The 15,640-nt window shown below is 44.6% G+C and overlaps 1 protein-coding gene across 2 annotated transcripts in view; it reads left to right on the top strand.

The window, feature by feature from the left end:
- The first annotated feature begins 1,030 nt into the window (after window positions 1-1,030).
- Window positions 1,031-15,640, top strand: part of ppp4r4 (protein phosphatase 4, regulatory subunit 4) — a 25,166-nt gene continuing 10,556 nt past the window's right edge. The window contains exons 1-10 of one of the 2 annotated variants that reach the window (XM_026341061.1): window positions 1,031-2,166; window positions 3,778-3,851; window positions 4,568-4,670; window positions 4,755-4,902; window positions 5,290-5,363; window positions 8,801-8,907; window positions 9,041-9,148; window positions 9,402-9,523; window positions 9,636-9,758; window positions 9,872-10,014. In XM_026341061.1, coding sequence (XP_026196846.1) covers window positions 2,065-2,166; window positions 3,778-3,851; window positions 4,568-4,670; window positions 4,755-4,902; window positions 5,290-5,363; window positions 8,801-8,907; window positions 9,041-9,148; window positions 9,402-9,523; window positions 9,636-9,758; window positions 9,872-10,014 — 1,104 coding nt within the window. In that variant the 5' untranslated portion in view covers window positions 1,031-2,064. The remainder of the gene's footprint in view (window positions 2,167-3,777; window positions 3,852-4,567; window positions 4,671-4,754; window positions 4,903-5,289; window positions 5,364-8,800; window positions 8,908-9,040; window positions 9,149-9,401; window positions 9,524-9,635; window positions 9,759-9,871; window positions 10,015-15,640) is intronic. The other variant, XM_026341060.1, reaches the window with a different exon arrangement.

The raw sequence follows: 15,640 nt of genomic DNA, 5'->3' as shown, positions 1-15,640 counted from the left end.
ATCCCAGTCAGACACATCACATTTAATCATGAAATCTGTTAACTGTCTTTCTGACTCTGAGACTCTGTGGATATTAGAACTACCTGCAGTGAAACAGTTAATGAAGACGACTCAATGACTGGTGGAATCGATGGAGCTTCACTTCCCTTGTGACGCAGGTGAAGTGAATATGTAGCAAGCTGTTGTCTTAAATTAAATGTGCTTTAAATGTTTGAATAAAAGCTGCAGATGATTCACTCCCACTTAAACAAAAGAACTTTTCATCGTGTGAGCTTTTTAATTTATACTGACTTTAACCTTGGAACTTTTTGACCTTTAAATTATCACATTGGACTAAATGTGTCAGTCATTACTAATCAAATCTGATCAATTAGTCAATAAACTCGTTATTGTCCACTGCTGCTGTCACATGTTCATATTTCTTTAAAATGGCAGCTCTGCTCTTTATTACCTTCTTTTATTTTCATGGTGAATCTGTATTAATTTTTTCAGTTATCACGTTTTACTTTGGGCGAACAAACTCTGTTCTGACTTTGTAGAAACAAAAACTCTGACTTGATGAAACCTGATTTGCTTCTTAGGCTTCATCAAGTCAGAATTCGGAGGTCAGGTCAAACTTAGGGCCAGGTTTAGGGTTTTTCTTATTTATGTTTTACTTTTGAATATGAAACACGTCGGACATCACATCTAGAAACGGGACTTTGTGAATGAGTCGTTTCCATGGAAACTAGTTTAGCTGCTGCAAAACTAGAGTGTTAGCCTCCAGCTAGCACCCGGTTCCGGTCCGGTGGTTTAGCCCAGTCTTCGGTAGGTCAGCCAATATGCTTTGGACTTAATACTGCCTCTCCAATCTCCATTCAAATCTCTGGAAATTGCAAATATCCAAACTTCCAGGTCTGCTGGAGGTTAGATACCGACTAAAACGCTCTTTAAGGTCACATGGCGAAGTCTGGTGTAAGAAAACCCTTGAAGAAAATTCACATACAAATTAACTTAGATAGTATTTGACTTGCTCGGTTCCGCCCTCCGTGTGGGAACGACCAGACGGACCTTAGTTGAGAAATATCGACATTTTATTAAAATACTCTCCTGCTGCTGTACTTGGTGTAGGCCGAAACCAGGGGGGCGTACAGACTTATAAATTCTCCGTTTTCTAAGGTCCTGCCGATCTGCACCTTAACAAATGAGCAGAGACGCATTACAGCGCTGAAATTTTAGCGCAGTTCGGCGTGACGTCCGTCTGCACAGCGCAGAACACTCGAACGAGTGTAGCGGCTAGGGATTTTATATATACTCATAGATATACGGGTTTTATGTGTGTTTGGTGTCTGCCGAACCGAAGAGAAGATCCTGGCCATTTCTTTTATTGTCGGATAAGTTTATATTTTTCGATTCTTTCTCCTACTGCACAATAAAGAATTTGTGTAATGCGAGTTTTGGACGGACTCTCCGCAGAAGACAGAACAAGTGTAAAAGAAACGTGCTGCCTGGTGTAGTGAACTCTGGTCTTCATTTATGATACTGTTCTGTTTGAAGCTGTAACACATTCAGGGGTTAACTAGAGCAGAGAAAAACATTATGACGTTTAATCTTGTAGTTCAGTCTGGCTTGACGTTTCCTCCGTGTGGGGGAGAGCGCGGATTATCTCGGAAATCATCCGTCTGACAGCTCTGACAGCAGGACCTGCCACCCGCTGTCACACCAACGACTGAGATTTTCTATTCAACAACTGCTTCTCTGAAATTTGGAGATATTACTGGATTAATCTTTGCAGCCCAGAAGACCCAATGTGCGCCGAATACAAGAAGACAATGTGTTGGTTTGTAGAGGTGTTTAATTTTGAACTCTGACTGAGGCACCAGCTGCAGGCGAGCGAATAACTGTTATATTATTAGTAATTTGAACGGAGTCTGGCGTGACGTTGCCTCCGCCCGCACACATTGAGCAGGGATCTCCTTGGAAACGGTTGGTGACAGTTCCCCTCTCTCCTCCTCCTCCATCAAGAATGGTCGGTACCGAGACCCGCCGCCGGTTCTCCCACTAAGCACACCCCGAAGTGAGCCGATGTTCTCCAGTAGGATGAATCAGTCCAGCCTCCTGTACGGGCCGCTGGACGAGCTGCAGGAGCTGGCCTTCATCGAGAGGCCGATCCGCAGGAGCCTCAAGGTATTTTATACAAACACGACCACATCAGGATAGAAACGGGGTCATGGGCTGGACAGAACCAGGGTCATGGACATGTGTGTCTGAGACGTGTGGTGTGTGTGAGAGACGGTGATGGAGGTGAGGATGAGACATTTGGGTGAGTCAGTGGGAGGAAGAGCAGCAGCCTCCACACAGGAAGCTGAGGGAGACACGGTGTCTGCGCAGCATGACGCAGTTTCTGTCTGCAGTGAGACAGGAAGACAGACAGGCAGGAAGGAGGACAGACAGGAGGACTGACAGACAGGCAGGAGGACAGACAGGCAGGAGGACAGATAGACAGGAGGACAGACTGGCAGGAAGGAGGACTTACAGGCAGGAAGGAGGACAGACAGACAGACAGGCAGGAGGACTGACAGACAGGAGGACATATAGGCGAGAGGACTGACAGACAGACAGGCAGGAGGACAGACAGACAAGCAGGAGGACAGATAGGCGAGAGGACTGACAGACAGGAAGACAGATAGACAGGAGAACTGACAGACAGGCAGGAGGACTGACAGACAGGAAGACAGATAGACAGGAGGACTGACGGGCAGGAGGACAGACAGACAAGCAGGAGGACAGACAGGCAGGAAGGAGGAGTGACAGGCAAGGGGACAGGCAGGAAGGAGGAGTGACATACAGACAGGAGGACAGACAGGCAGGAAGGGGGACTGAAAGACAAGCAGGAGGACAGACAGACAGGAGGACAAACAGGCAGGCAGGTGGACAGACAGACAGGAGGACAGACAGGCGGGAGGACAGACAGACAGGCAGGAGGACTGACATACAGGCAGGAGGACTGACATACAGGCAGGAGGACTGACAGACAGGAGGATTGATAGACAGGCAGGAGGACAAACACACAGGCAGGAGGACTGACATACAGGCAGGAGGACTGACATACAGGCAGGAGGACAGACAGACAGGAGGATTGATAGACAGGCAGGAGGACAAACACACAGGCAGGGGGACTGACAGGCAGGAGGATAAACAGGCAGGCAGGTGGACAGACAGACAGGAGGATAAACAGGCAGGCAGGTGGACAGACAGACAGGAGGACATGCAGGCGGGAGGACAGACAGACAGGCAGGAGGACAGACAGACAGGAGGACAAACAGGCAGGCAGGTGGACAGACAGACAGGAGGACAGACAGGCGCGAGGACAGACAGACAGGAGGACAGACTGACAGGAGGACTGACAGGCAGGAGGACAGACAGACAGACAGCAGGACGAACAGACAGGAAGGAGGACAGACAGACAGGAGGACAAACAGGCAGGCAGGTGGACAGACAGACAGGAGGACAGACAGGCGGGAGGACAGACAGACAGGCAGGAGGACAGACAGGCGGGAGGACAGACAGACAGGAGGACAGACAGGCGGGAGGACAGACAGACAGGCAGGTGGACTGACATCTGACAGATATCTCTATGGACATTTCTGTCTCTGTGACAACGTTTCTGTCTCTGTGATGACGTTTCTGTCTCTGTGAGGACTCTGGTGTCCTCTTATCTGTTCTTTAGCAGTTATTGATATGATTTTACCACAACAGGAAACAGTTTGATTCTCAGTTTGTTGTTGTTGCGGTCAGACGGCCGAGGAGATCGATCAGCTGACTGTGGATGAAGACTTGAATGACATCGAGAGAGCTGTTTACCTGCTCAGGTGAGCTGTGTTTACCTGCTGAAGAATCAACCAGCAGCTGATTTCCAAGGATGGACGTAGCAGCAGTTCAGTGACCCAGTAAACTCTAAACAAATTAATCATCCTGCAGTTTGTTCTCTGAGCATCTGAACTAGTTTCCTGGACTTTCCTGGACTCACTGAGCTTTTGAACCCTAACAGAGTACCGGGTCTAAAAGCAGTAGGATTCTGTGATCCTGGACTGTGGAATATTAGGGAGTCTGTTTCTAGAACAGTTGTTATGTTATGTGGGATGTTAGAAAGCAGTAATTTTTAAATTGATTTGATTCAAAAAATCATTTAGAATTTGATGTCAGCAATATGTTTCAGTTGGTAAAGGAGCATGGTCACCACCAAAACCTGCACATATTAACAGACCATCACTGATGTTGACTTTTGTACTGTGTGCTAATGCCAAGTCAGATGGTTTCTCTCCCCCTTAGCCTGAAGTGTCCACGATTTTCAAAAAGAACAATTTTGACAGTTTTTACTCTGTGCATCTTAAATGAGCTCAGGTTGAGGGAGGGCAGCAGCATTTCTGGACCTTGTCCATCTAGAGTTAGTTTCTTTGTGTGATAGAGTTTCAATTCTTTTTGTTGGTCTAAATTCAGGTCAAAAGTGAATTTAGAGTCCCTCTCGGTTCGGTAAATGCTTCTAACATCTGTCCTGTTTCCTCTTCATCATCATCTTCATCATCAGTGTGGGTCAGGAAGTCCAGAGAGCCAGTGTCATCAGTAACCTGCCAAGTCTGGTCCGCCAGAATCCAGCTGAGACGTTTCGTCGGGTAGTGCCAAAAGTTCGTGTACGTACCATCATTCAGACTCCACATCAGTAGGCGTGTTACAGGTGTGTCATACAGGTAACCTGCCCTATCTGTCTGACACAGGAGGTCCTGAATGGATCTGGAGCTGAAATCCAGCTTGCAGCAGCTGCATCATTTTTAACCATCCTACAGGATGACATCATCCTGATCCACACCCACACCTACTCTATCCTGAAGACTGTCCTGCTGCACCTGAACCACAGAGACACAGGTAAAAACACCTGAAGTGCTTGGTGTTGGTTGCGGGTGTAAAAAATTAATACACTTGAATATTGCAATCTTGTGTTATACTGTATTGATCTTCGATTATTAATAATTTGCATTCAAAGATGTGTGGCAGAAAGTGGTTCATGTTTTGTAGTGTTTAAAATCCCGACCACTAGATAGCAGCGTTGTGTATGTTGTGAGAAGATTTACTCAGAATTGCATTCGGTGGCTTGTTCTCTATATAGTCACCATTTTCCTGAAATAAGTTTTTTTTTAGAATTGCAATCTGGTGAATTGTAAAACCCCTTACGATGATATGTATGATGTCGACAGATTATTGCTACAAAAATTCCACAATTGATGTTATTGTTGCTATGTATGTTGTTATCAGTGGTGAGCAACGCGTGGCTGGAGACTCTGCTGTCGGCCATCGGCGCTTTACCCAAGGAAACAATCAAACAGGAGGTACAATCTCCCCTGTCTCTCTCTCTGTCTTACTCTTTACCTGTTGTCGTAGAAATTTTTCCTCTTCCTCTAAATGTGTTAAAATCTTAGTAGACTTCAAGGAAGGACTCAGTGTGATGAACCATCTCAATTTAATACGTACATGTCAGCATGGAGAAAACACCACAATCATGTAAATGTCTCCTGCTCTACCTCTCTCCAACCCTCATACTTAAACTTTACAAACCCCTCAACATAACATTCAAGTCAAGTCAAGTCAAGTCAAGAAGCTTTATTGTCATTCCAACCACATATAGCTGAAGCAGTACATAGTGAAATGAGACAACGTTTCTCCAGAACCATGGTGCTACATAAAACGGCAACAAGACAAACATGGGGCTGAGGACTGCTAAGTTGTCCTAGCAAAACACATAAAGTGCATCCTGTGCAACCTAGTGCAAACAGTGCAAGAACACAAAGAAAAAGTGCAGACAGACGTCAGAAGACAGTGCAAAAACAGAACACAAAACACAAAACAGCAGCGACCAGTAGCGGAAATGAATACAATTTACAACTGAAGGATGGAAACATGTCGAATCTAGCGAGTGTGTGTGCTCAGTTCAGTTTGTTGTGTGTGTGTTGAGGAGCCTGATGGCTTGGGGGAAGAAACTGTTCAAAAGTCTGGTTGTGAGGGCCCGAATGCTCCGGAACCTCTTCCCTGATGGCAGAAGTGTGAAGATTGGGTGTGAGGGGTGGGTGGGGTCGTCCACAATGCAGGTAGCCTTGCGGATGCAGCGTGTGGTGTAAATGTCCGTGATGGAGGGGAGAGAGACTCCAATGATCTTTTCAGCTGTCCTCACTGTCCGTTGTAGGGCCTTGCGATCCGAAACGGTGCAGTTCCCAAACCAGGCAGTGATGCAGCCGCTCAGGATGCTCTCAATGGTTCCCCTGTAAAATGTAGTCAAGATTTTCTTAATTTGCATTTTGATTTACCAGTGGATTTCTCATTTACTTTTCCATGCAGCAGCTCTATAATAATTTATGTGGTTCTCCTTGAAACCTTTTTTGAGAAAGTCACCAATATTATTTTCAAGAGCAGTCACTGGCTATAATTTGGACAGTCTCTGGCCTCTTCCCCTGCTATTATATCACAGCAGTCATACTAAAATATACAAATCTACAGCTTATTTTCCCGCACATGTACACGTTTGGGTGTATACATACCGTTTTGCCTTTTAGGAAAGTCATTCTCTGAATGTGGTTCTCAATCTCTTCTCCAAGTTGTTCTTTCATGCTTCTCCAGGCATAACCCATGTTATGCATCTCCTGAGAACACACCAGCTGCATGGTGGTGTAACCCTGGAAGCACAAACAAGAACAAGTTAGGCACAATCTGCAATATAAAGAATGTTTTCAAGCATGTAACAGGTGTGTATGTGTGATGGGCTTTCCTCAGCTTCCTCAGGAAGTAGAGACGCTGCTGGGCCTTTTTGCTGATGGAGCGGGTGTTGAGTGACCAGGTGAGGTTCTCCTCCAGATGGACACCAAGAAATTTGGTGCTCTTGACGATCTCCACTGACGCTCCATCGATGTTCAGTGGAGAGTGGCCACTCTTTGCTCTTCTAAAGTCAACAACCATCTCTTTAGTTTTCCCAACGTTCAGAAACAGGTTGTTGGCCTTGCACCAGGCTGAGAGCTGATGTACCTCCTCTCTATACGCTGACTCGTCGTTCTTGCTGATGAGACCCACCACAGTCATGTCATCAGCGAACTTGATGATCTGATTCGAGCTGTGCATCGCTACACAGTCGTGAGTCAGCAAAGTGAACAGCAGTGGACTGAGCACACAGCCCTGTGGGGCCCCAGTGCTCAGCATGGTGGTGCTGGAGATGCTGTTACCGATCTGGACTGACTGGGGTCTCCCAGTCAGGAAGTCCAGGATCCAGTTGCAGAGGGAGGTGGTCAGACCCAGTCGGCTCAGCTTCCCAATCAGCTGCTGGGGAATGATGGTGTTGAATGCTGAGCTGAAGTCTATGAACAGCATTCGAACATAGGTGTCTTTGTTGTCCAGATGGCTGAGGGCCAGGTGGAGAGTAGTGGTGATGGCATCGTCCGTGGAACGGTTTGGACGATATGCAAACTGCAGAGGGTCCAGTGAGGGTGGAAGCTGGGACTTGATGTGCCTCATGACCAGCCTCTCGAAGCAGTTCATGATGATGGGTGTGAGTGCAACAGGGCGGTAGTCGTTGAGGCAGGAGACAGTAGACGTCTTCGGCACCGGCACGATGGTCGTTGACTTGAGGCATGTAGGAACAACGGCGCTGCTCAGGGAGATGTTGAAGATGTCAGTGAAGACATCCACGAGCTGATCTGCGCATTCCCTGAGGACCCTGCCAGGAACGTTGTCAGGACCAGCAGCCTTCCGTGGGTTGATTCTGCGTAGAGTCTTCCTCACGTCGGCTGTGGAGAGACAGAGTACCTGATCATTTGAGGGAAGGGTGGATTTCCTAGCTACCGTGTTATTCTTTACCTGTACCTCAAATCGGGCGTAGAAGTCGTTCAGCACATCTGGGAGGGAGGCATCGCTATCACAGACGGGTGGAGTTGTCTTGTAGTTAGTGATCGCCTGGATGCCCTGCCACATGCGCCTGTTGTCTCCACTGTCCTCAAAGTGGCCGTGGATCCTCCTGGTGTGCACGCGCTTCGCCTCTCTGATGGCTCGGGACAGTTCAGCCCTTGCTGTTCTTAAGGCCGTCATGTCTCCTGCTCTGAAGGCGGAGTCCCTCGACTTCAGCAGCGCACGCACCCTAGCAGTCATCCACGGTTTCTGGTTGGAGCGTGTAGTGACGGTCTTGGAGATGGTCACATCATCAACACACTTACTGATGTAGCTGGTCACTGATGATGTGTACTCCTCCAAGTTGACGTAATCACCGGTGGTTGCAGCCTCCCTGAACATGTCCCAGTCGGTGCACTCAAAGCAGTCCTGAAGAGCAGAGATGGCTCCTGCTGGCCAGGTCTTTACCTGCTTCAGAACCGGTTGGGAGCGTCGGACAAGTGGTCTGTATGCTGGAATTAGCATAACAGAGATGTGGTCTGAGTATCCGAGGTGGGGGCGGGGCTCCGCTCGGTACGCGCCGGGGATGTTGGTGTAAACACGATCCTGAGGAACTATGTATATGTGTACTACAAGGAAAACATTAATTTCTCTACACATAGGTTGACTGTTGAGACCATTAATTTTCACTACAGGTCTGTGTTTATTACTTGTTACAAGCTTGTGACCCAGAACCCATCTCCTACTCATGTCCTTTCTATGAACCCTTGTCCTGTTTTAGTAATCTCTCACCTTCTTTCATACTGAAGTTGCTCTTTTCTCCTACACCATCTATCTCTGAACCTGTTTCTCTCTACAACTGTTTTTCTCTGTCTTATTCTCTACCTGTCTGTCTCTGCAGGTGCTGAACCCCCTTCTGTACCAGTCTCAGCTGTCTCACTCTCTTCAGGCTCGTTTGGCCAGTTGTCGAATTTTAGGAAAAGTTTCCTGCAAATTTGATTCTCATATGTGAGTTTTAACCCCAGGTGCATAATTTCACCTGTAGTGACACTAACAGGTGTGTCGTTTCACCTGTAGTGACACTGACAAGTGTGTCGTCTCACCTGCAGTGCCATTGACAGGTGTGTTTTCTGTGCATCAGAGTGAAGAAGGAGCTTCTGCCTTTGGCTCAGTCTTTATGTCAAGACGTGGAGTTCGAGGTCCGAGCCTGCATGTGCCATCAGCTGGAGAACATTGCCAGGGCCACTGGGTGAACATTTACATTTACATTTAGTCATTTAGCAGACGCTTTTATCCAAAGCGACTTACAAGTGAGGAACAAGGCAAGCAAACTTAGTTAAGGAGAAAAAAACATCACAGCAAAGTGCTATCAAAAAAGTGTTTCTGTTTCAAGAGATGTGAGAACAAACACTATCAAATGCCAAGATAACATCATACAAACACCAAAAAACATTAACAGCAGTATCAAATGGCAACTAAACACAAATGTGTTTGTTGTTTAGGGTGGAGGACATAAGGGTGGAGCTTCTCCCTCACCTGTTGGAGCTTGCAGCAGACGAGGAGAGTAGCGTCCGTCTCGCCGCCTTTGACACCATCATCAATCTGATGGAGATGATGAACAGTGGTGAGTCAAAAGCAAGCCCCCCTCTCTTTCATCCATTTAAAACATGATCTAGACCGCATGTTTAAATCCTCTCCCCCAATACAGACTCCTGTTTAACACCCCTCCCTCTTAGATGACAGGCTCCACGTGGTGGTCCCTCTGGTGATGTCGGTGTGTGATGAGTCATCACAGATGGAAGAAGCCATTGTGGCGTCTCTTTCATACCAGTTTGGGAAGCTCTGCAGTGGACTGGCAGGTGAGACTGTGATTCAGAGATTAGGCTGATTTAGTTTGTGGTTTTCATGAGCAAGAACTAAAGGTGCAGTTTAGGTGTGGTGACTTCAGCATTGATGGGTCGTGTCTTTTCAGGCTCTTTGTCAGATGAACAGAAGGCCCATTTGCTCGAGAGGTTTAAGGCACTGTGTGTTGCTGGTTTGCAGACTGAAGGAAACCAAACTGATGACAACAACGACACAACGCTGATCCGCTGCAACTGCTGCTACAACTTCCCGGTAAACTACACAATGATTGGCTGGACTAAAAAACAAACATAGGACAAGGGTACTACTAGAAAGATTTATATGTCATTTGGAATTGGCCAACAGCTCAGGCTGGATAATGTAGTGGTAAAATAACTGCCCTCAATGCAGGACACAAGTTTCAAATCCTTGCCTAAGGACCCTTACCTCAGTAGGGGTATGTGATTACATTTTGCAAAGCCAAACTTCAGATCAATATTCTTCTACCTCAGTAGGGGTCCTTAGGTCTTAAGAGCTCCTTATGGTTACCCTGACTTAACACCTGACTTTATCGCTTTGGATAAAAGCATCTGCTATTTTGTTTATTTATGTAGCACCAAATCACAACAGTAATCTCAAGGCAATTTAGTTAAAGGTTTAGACATTACAGAATTATGTAGAAAACATCCCCAGCAGACTAACCTATAGCAGCATAACTAAGAGGTGGTTCAGAGTCACCTGATCCATCTCTAACTATAAGCTTTATAAAAAAGCAAAGTTTTAGTCTTAAATGTAGAGGGGGTGTCTGCCTTCAGAACCTGAACTGGTTGCTGGTTCCACAGGAGAGGGGCTTGATAGCTAAAGGCTCTACCTCCCATTCTACATCTGAAAACTCTAGGAACCACAAGTAAACGGAGAGTTCTGCTTAGAAGATATGGAGCTATGAGTTCTTTCAGATAAGATGGAGCCTGATTATTAAGTGAGAAAGAATCAAATTGTGATTTTTCTGACAGGTATTGGGATTGCAATATGATATGTGATTACATTTTGCAAAGCCAAACTTCAGATCAATATTTTTAATAGTGTTCTCACACCAACCTTCGTGGCCACCTTTCACAACGTCCTGAACGTGTCTGCGTACAGCCTACCTGTCTTCATCCTGTGGTGCAAGAACCGCCCCGAGTGGATGGCTGGCAAGCGACACAAGAGGCGCCTATTCCTCAAGGCTTTCCGCAAGGCCCTCATGGCTCCGCTCGTCAGTGCGAGTACCAGAGTCCGCGGCCTCCCTCGCTCTAGCTGCCCGCGGGAGAGGAGCCGCTACGGACCACTGACACAACCTCCGAGCGGTCGGCGAGACAAAGCAGCTCGAGGGTTAAAAAAAGTACAACATGCCTTAAACCAGAGATGTCAAACTCAGGCCCCCTTGTAATTCTATTTGGCCCGCAAGATCATATTAAATGTGTGTTAGAGCTGCCCCCCAGAATACAGCGCACTCTACAAATAACAGTACTACAAATAACAGAACGGTGAGTAGTCTAAATCTACACATGATCTACAACTAACTATATGCCATATTTTATGTGTTTACATGGCTATTTAAGCAATTAACCTTTATACAAATAAGATTTTGAATAAAAGTAGCAATGAGAATGCTCAAATTGGTTTTGGGCGACACTTTTTCACTCTCTTATGTGAGTGTTTTTTTCTTTTTTTAATGTTAGTCAGATCCCCCAAACTCAAACAGGTGCATTTTGTAGCTAGCTTGACACTATTTTGTGTAGTCAATGAAAGTATGACATTTTAGTAATAGTAAGCAGATACAGATTATGGCTGGAGAAACGTTGCAGCAGCATGGGAAAGACTTTACAGAATTAACATTCAGGCATTTTTTGTTGATCACTGAAATGTGACACTGAACAAATATCTATATTAGTCATTGTATTTTGTAGTTGTTGTTAAGCAAATCAAGTATTTGAAAGATTTATTATCTGAAATAACAAGTTGTGTATTTGACTGTGTGTGAGAGTGAATGAGACAGAGAAAGTCAGTGGAAAAATATTTGTTCTAACTATAAACCTGTAACCTGTCTTTTCCTTCACAGAAGCATCAACATGCTATTAAAGGCATGGGATATACAAATTGTTATGTGGATTCAGTTAAGGTAAATATATATATATATAGCTATTAATATAGAAAATGTGTACCATTTAAAATTTGTATCCGTCCATATACAGAAGATATGCATTTACCAAATTTAGATCTTTTTTATCACTATTAATTTACAGATGCCTAACATCCATCAGCTGGGAAAGAGGGAGAGGAAGACAAGAATGTGAATCCCAGAGGTCATGGTCATGGCACTACAGCAGGTGGAAGCAAGTATGCATAGTGTGAGGAGGGCAGCCAAGCAGTTTGAAGTCCCCAAGACTACCCTGTGAAGCCAACTCAGTGCACTGGTTCAGAGGGCACATCTCACCCCTGAAGATGAGAATTCCCTGGTAGAGTACTGTTTGTATTCTGCGAGTCGGGGGTTTTCACTGATGAAGCCTCATGTTGTGGCTAACGCTCTGGCCATTTATAACCTCCGCCATTTACAGTTTCTGAAGACAGTGCTTGGCCAGACATGGTGGATCAACTTCAGGGAGCGGCACCATCATCGCCTAACAGCCCAGACATCATTGGAGGCCATCCTGTGCCAAGAGGGGGCCCATCGAGAGCTACTTTAGGCTTCTTACAATGAAGGAGTATGGGCTGAGGAAGAAGTCCCATCAGATCTACAACAGTAATGAGACATGGTTTCAGCTGGCCCAGACAAGGAGAAAATTCATCGTACCCCGGGGAACAAGCGCAGCAACAGGTAGGCCCAAGGCCCTAGGGACCACATCACCGTCCTGGCCTGTCTTAATGCGGCTGGGGAGGATATTCCCCCCTTATGATATGGAGGCCCAAGTGTAGGCCAGAAGAGTCTGGGAGCAGCAGCGAGCTGAAGACATCAGCTTGGAGGCCACCTTCTGTTCCCTGCATTGTGGCTCCCTCCCCAGCCAAAGAAGAGCACCCCTTGGGGCAGCTCCACCTGCCACCCCCGGCCTTTCCACCGCCAGTCCCTCACCCTACATGGCCCCCTCTTTTGCCTCTCACAGTCCCCAGCAGCCTGCCTCCAGTGGCACTCCATCCAATTATGAAGTCGGTCTTGGCCTCGGCGGACGTCGGCAGCTGTTTCTCGGAGGTCTCGACTCAACGCTCGATAGTCCAGGAATGGAACAAGTCTGCCTGCAATTAACTAACTGCACTCCACATTAACTTAAAGACATTAACTATTATATTGGACTGCCTGCTGCCTACATAGCATGTAATCACCCATATGAGGATGGGTTCCCTGTTGAGTCTGGTTCCTCTCAAGGTTTCTTCCTGTTGCCTTCTCAGGTTTTTCCTTGCCACCGTCGCCCTTGGCTTGCTCATCAGGGACAATCTCATTTCGTGATTCATACACATTCACTGTTCATGTACTGTTCTTTGGTTGTGTAAAGCTGCTTTGTGACAATGTCAATTGTAAAAAGCGCTCTACAAATAAAATTGAATTGAATTTAATTGAATCCCCCATGAGCTGCTGTGGGACAACATCAGACTCCACCTCCTTTCGCCCAAGAAGATGGTAAAGCATACTTATATTTCATTTTGGTACATCTAATAATTGAAATATATTAAGAATGACAATGAAAATATATTTTGAAACTGTTTTGTATGCTAAAAAAATAATATTTTTAAAGCCATCAACATTAGCCATCAGAAGTGTAACGAACAGGCTAATTGGCGGACCCAGTTGCAGAAAAACCACAAGTGCAGAGTCCGATTCCCCACAAAAGATTTATTAAGAGCTTTTAACCAAATTGCAAAACAGAAGCAATGCAATGAGACAATGGGACAAAAACAAAAACCTCAAAAGGAGAAAAATTGAGGAACACTGCAAAAGGCAGGCAAACTAGAGACTAAAAAGTACTACTCTAAATAACAAACTAAGAAAATGCAACATGTGCAGTACAAACATAAATCAAAATCACAGCCTAAGCTGGAAATAAACAAAGAAAAACAAAATCGCAGCAAACACTGGAACACACTAATAAACCAAAACACAGCCTAAACTAGAACTAACAAGAAGAAAACAAAATTGCACCTAAACACTGGTACTAATGAATGAAAACAAAAACACAGCCTAAGCTGGCACTAACAAGGAAAACAAAACCACAGCTAAACGCTGAAACAAACTACAAAGCTAATACTAAATATCTAAAAAAAACATACTGACTATACTAACAAAAATAATTTGTCAGTTGCCTCACATTTCTTTTTAGGTCACGGTCACACTGCAAAGAAAAGAAGACAAGAGACAGATGTTTGGCGATGTGGCCAGTGAAGGAAGCCCGACCCTCCAGAGAGTTTGGAGGGATTGGTGTTGTAAATCTAATAAATCACTTTTTATTTAATCATACGGTGCCTGTGTGCTTGTCATTTGTCTTGGATCCAGCCTTTTTTTCACTCACACTGCAACATTTACGCTGCTACTTGTGTTTGCTCTCTCTCCCCTTCTCTAGTGATGGTGATTATATAATGATAAATTCTATGTTTTAACTGTTACAAAGAAGTAATCAAAATAAGAAGTGAATTAAAAACAAACCATATCTATCTATCTATCTATCTATCTATCTATCTATATATATATATATATATATATATATATATATATATATATATATATATATATATATATATATATATACAAGGATAGCATGCAACTGGAACAACGTCACTTTTCTAAACTGCCTTAACAACAAAAGTTAAATAAACAATATAAACTAAATATGACTAGAAAGGTAACAAGCTATACTTTATTTATATGCCATTTTGTCAATGTGAAACAAAAAATGGTCACATATATTAGTATTTATAGTAAAAAAGTGATAGAATGTTAGCTAAAAAGCAGACTTTGGAAACAGTTTCGTTAAGGTAATGTTACATATAACCAAATTAGACTTGAAAACTGTAAGAAATATTTGTATAGATATTAAAACATTTTGACAAACCAGGACATTTTTTGAAATGTTTAGTGAACAAGTTTCTATATATAACCGTACTTTGGGACATCCGTTGTGGCTAACGGTAGCAGGCTAAGCTAATTCTGTTAGTATTGTAAGCATTGGAATGTACCATTAGCTTGGCTCTAAGTGGGTTACGTAATTTTCACTGGGGATATTTGTTAATGATAATTTTTAATTTAATTCAGCTTGGTTTCTGTAACATAGGCCTAGTCGTTTTTCATAGCCACTGTATGGTGGTTCATGGGGGATGGAGTGCCACTGTAGGCAGGCAGCTGGGGACTGTATTGCCACTGTAATGATAAAAACACCTGGTGTGTTTGAAATTGTCACACGTGTGTCTGGTTTAGTTTCATGCGCTTGAAACTTGTTGAAAAGCTCAGATTTTTCAACAAAAATTGTGCCAGGGTGAATACAGATTATAAGTAAAGTGTATGTTTTATATTCGGCTAAATATGAAATCACATCAGACATTTTACAGGATTGTTTAACATCACCAGTAGTTACAAAACAGTGTTAACATTGTGTGTCCCATCCTAACACAGACTAGGGGTTCTCATACCTGGTCCTTAAGGACCTCCTGCCCTGATTTCAACTATCATTCCTACCCACAGATGACTACCTAGATCAAGTGTTTTCTTCCAGCTTCTCATATACTGAACACACCTAATCCAGATAATCAGCTGTAGGGAGGGCAGAGATAGTAGGAAAACTAGCAGGGCAGGAGGTCCTTGAGAATCAGGTTTGAAAACCCTGGACATAAAACACACATAAATCACTAGTGGATATAAAAAGTATAGCATTGATAA

Source organism: Anabas testudineus, chromosome 24 (genome assembly GCF_900324465.2).
Source record: "Anabas testudineus chromosome 24, fAnaTes1.2, whole genome shotgun sequence".
Classification (NCBI taxonomy): Eukaryota; Metazoa; Chordata; class Actinopteri; order Anabantiformes; family Anabantidae; genus Anabas; species Anabas testudineus.
Note: the sequence above shows the minus strand (reverse complement) of the source record. Positions and strands in the feature narration are given on the sequence as shown.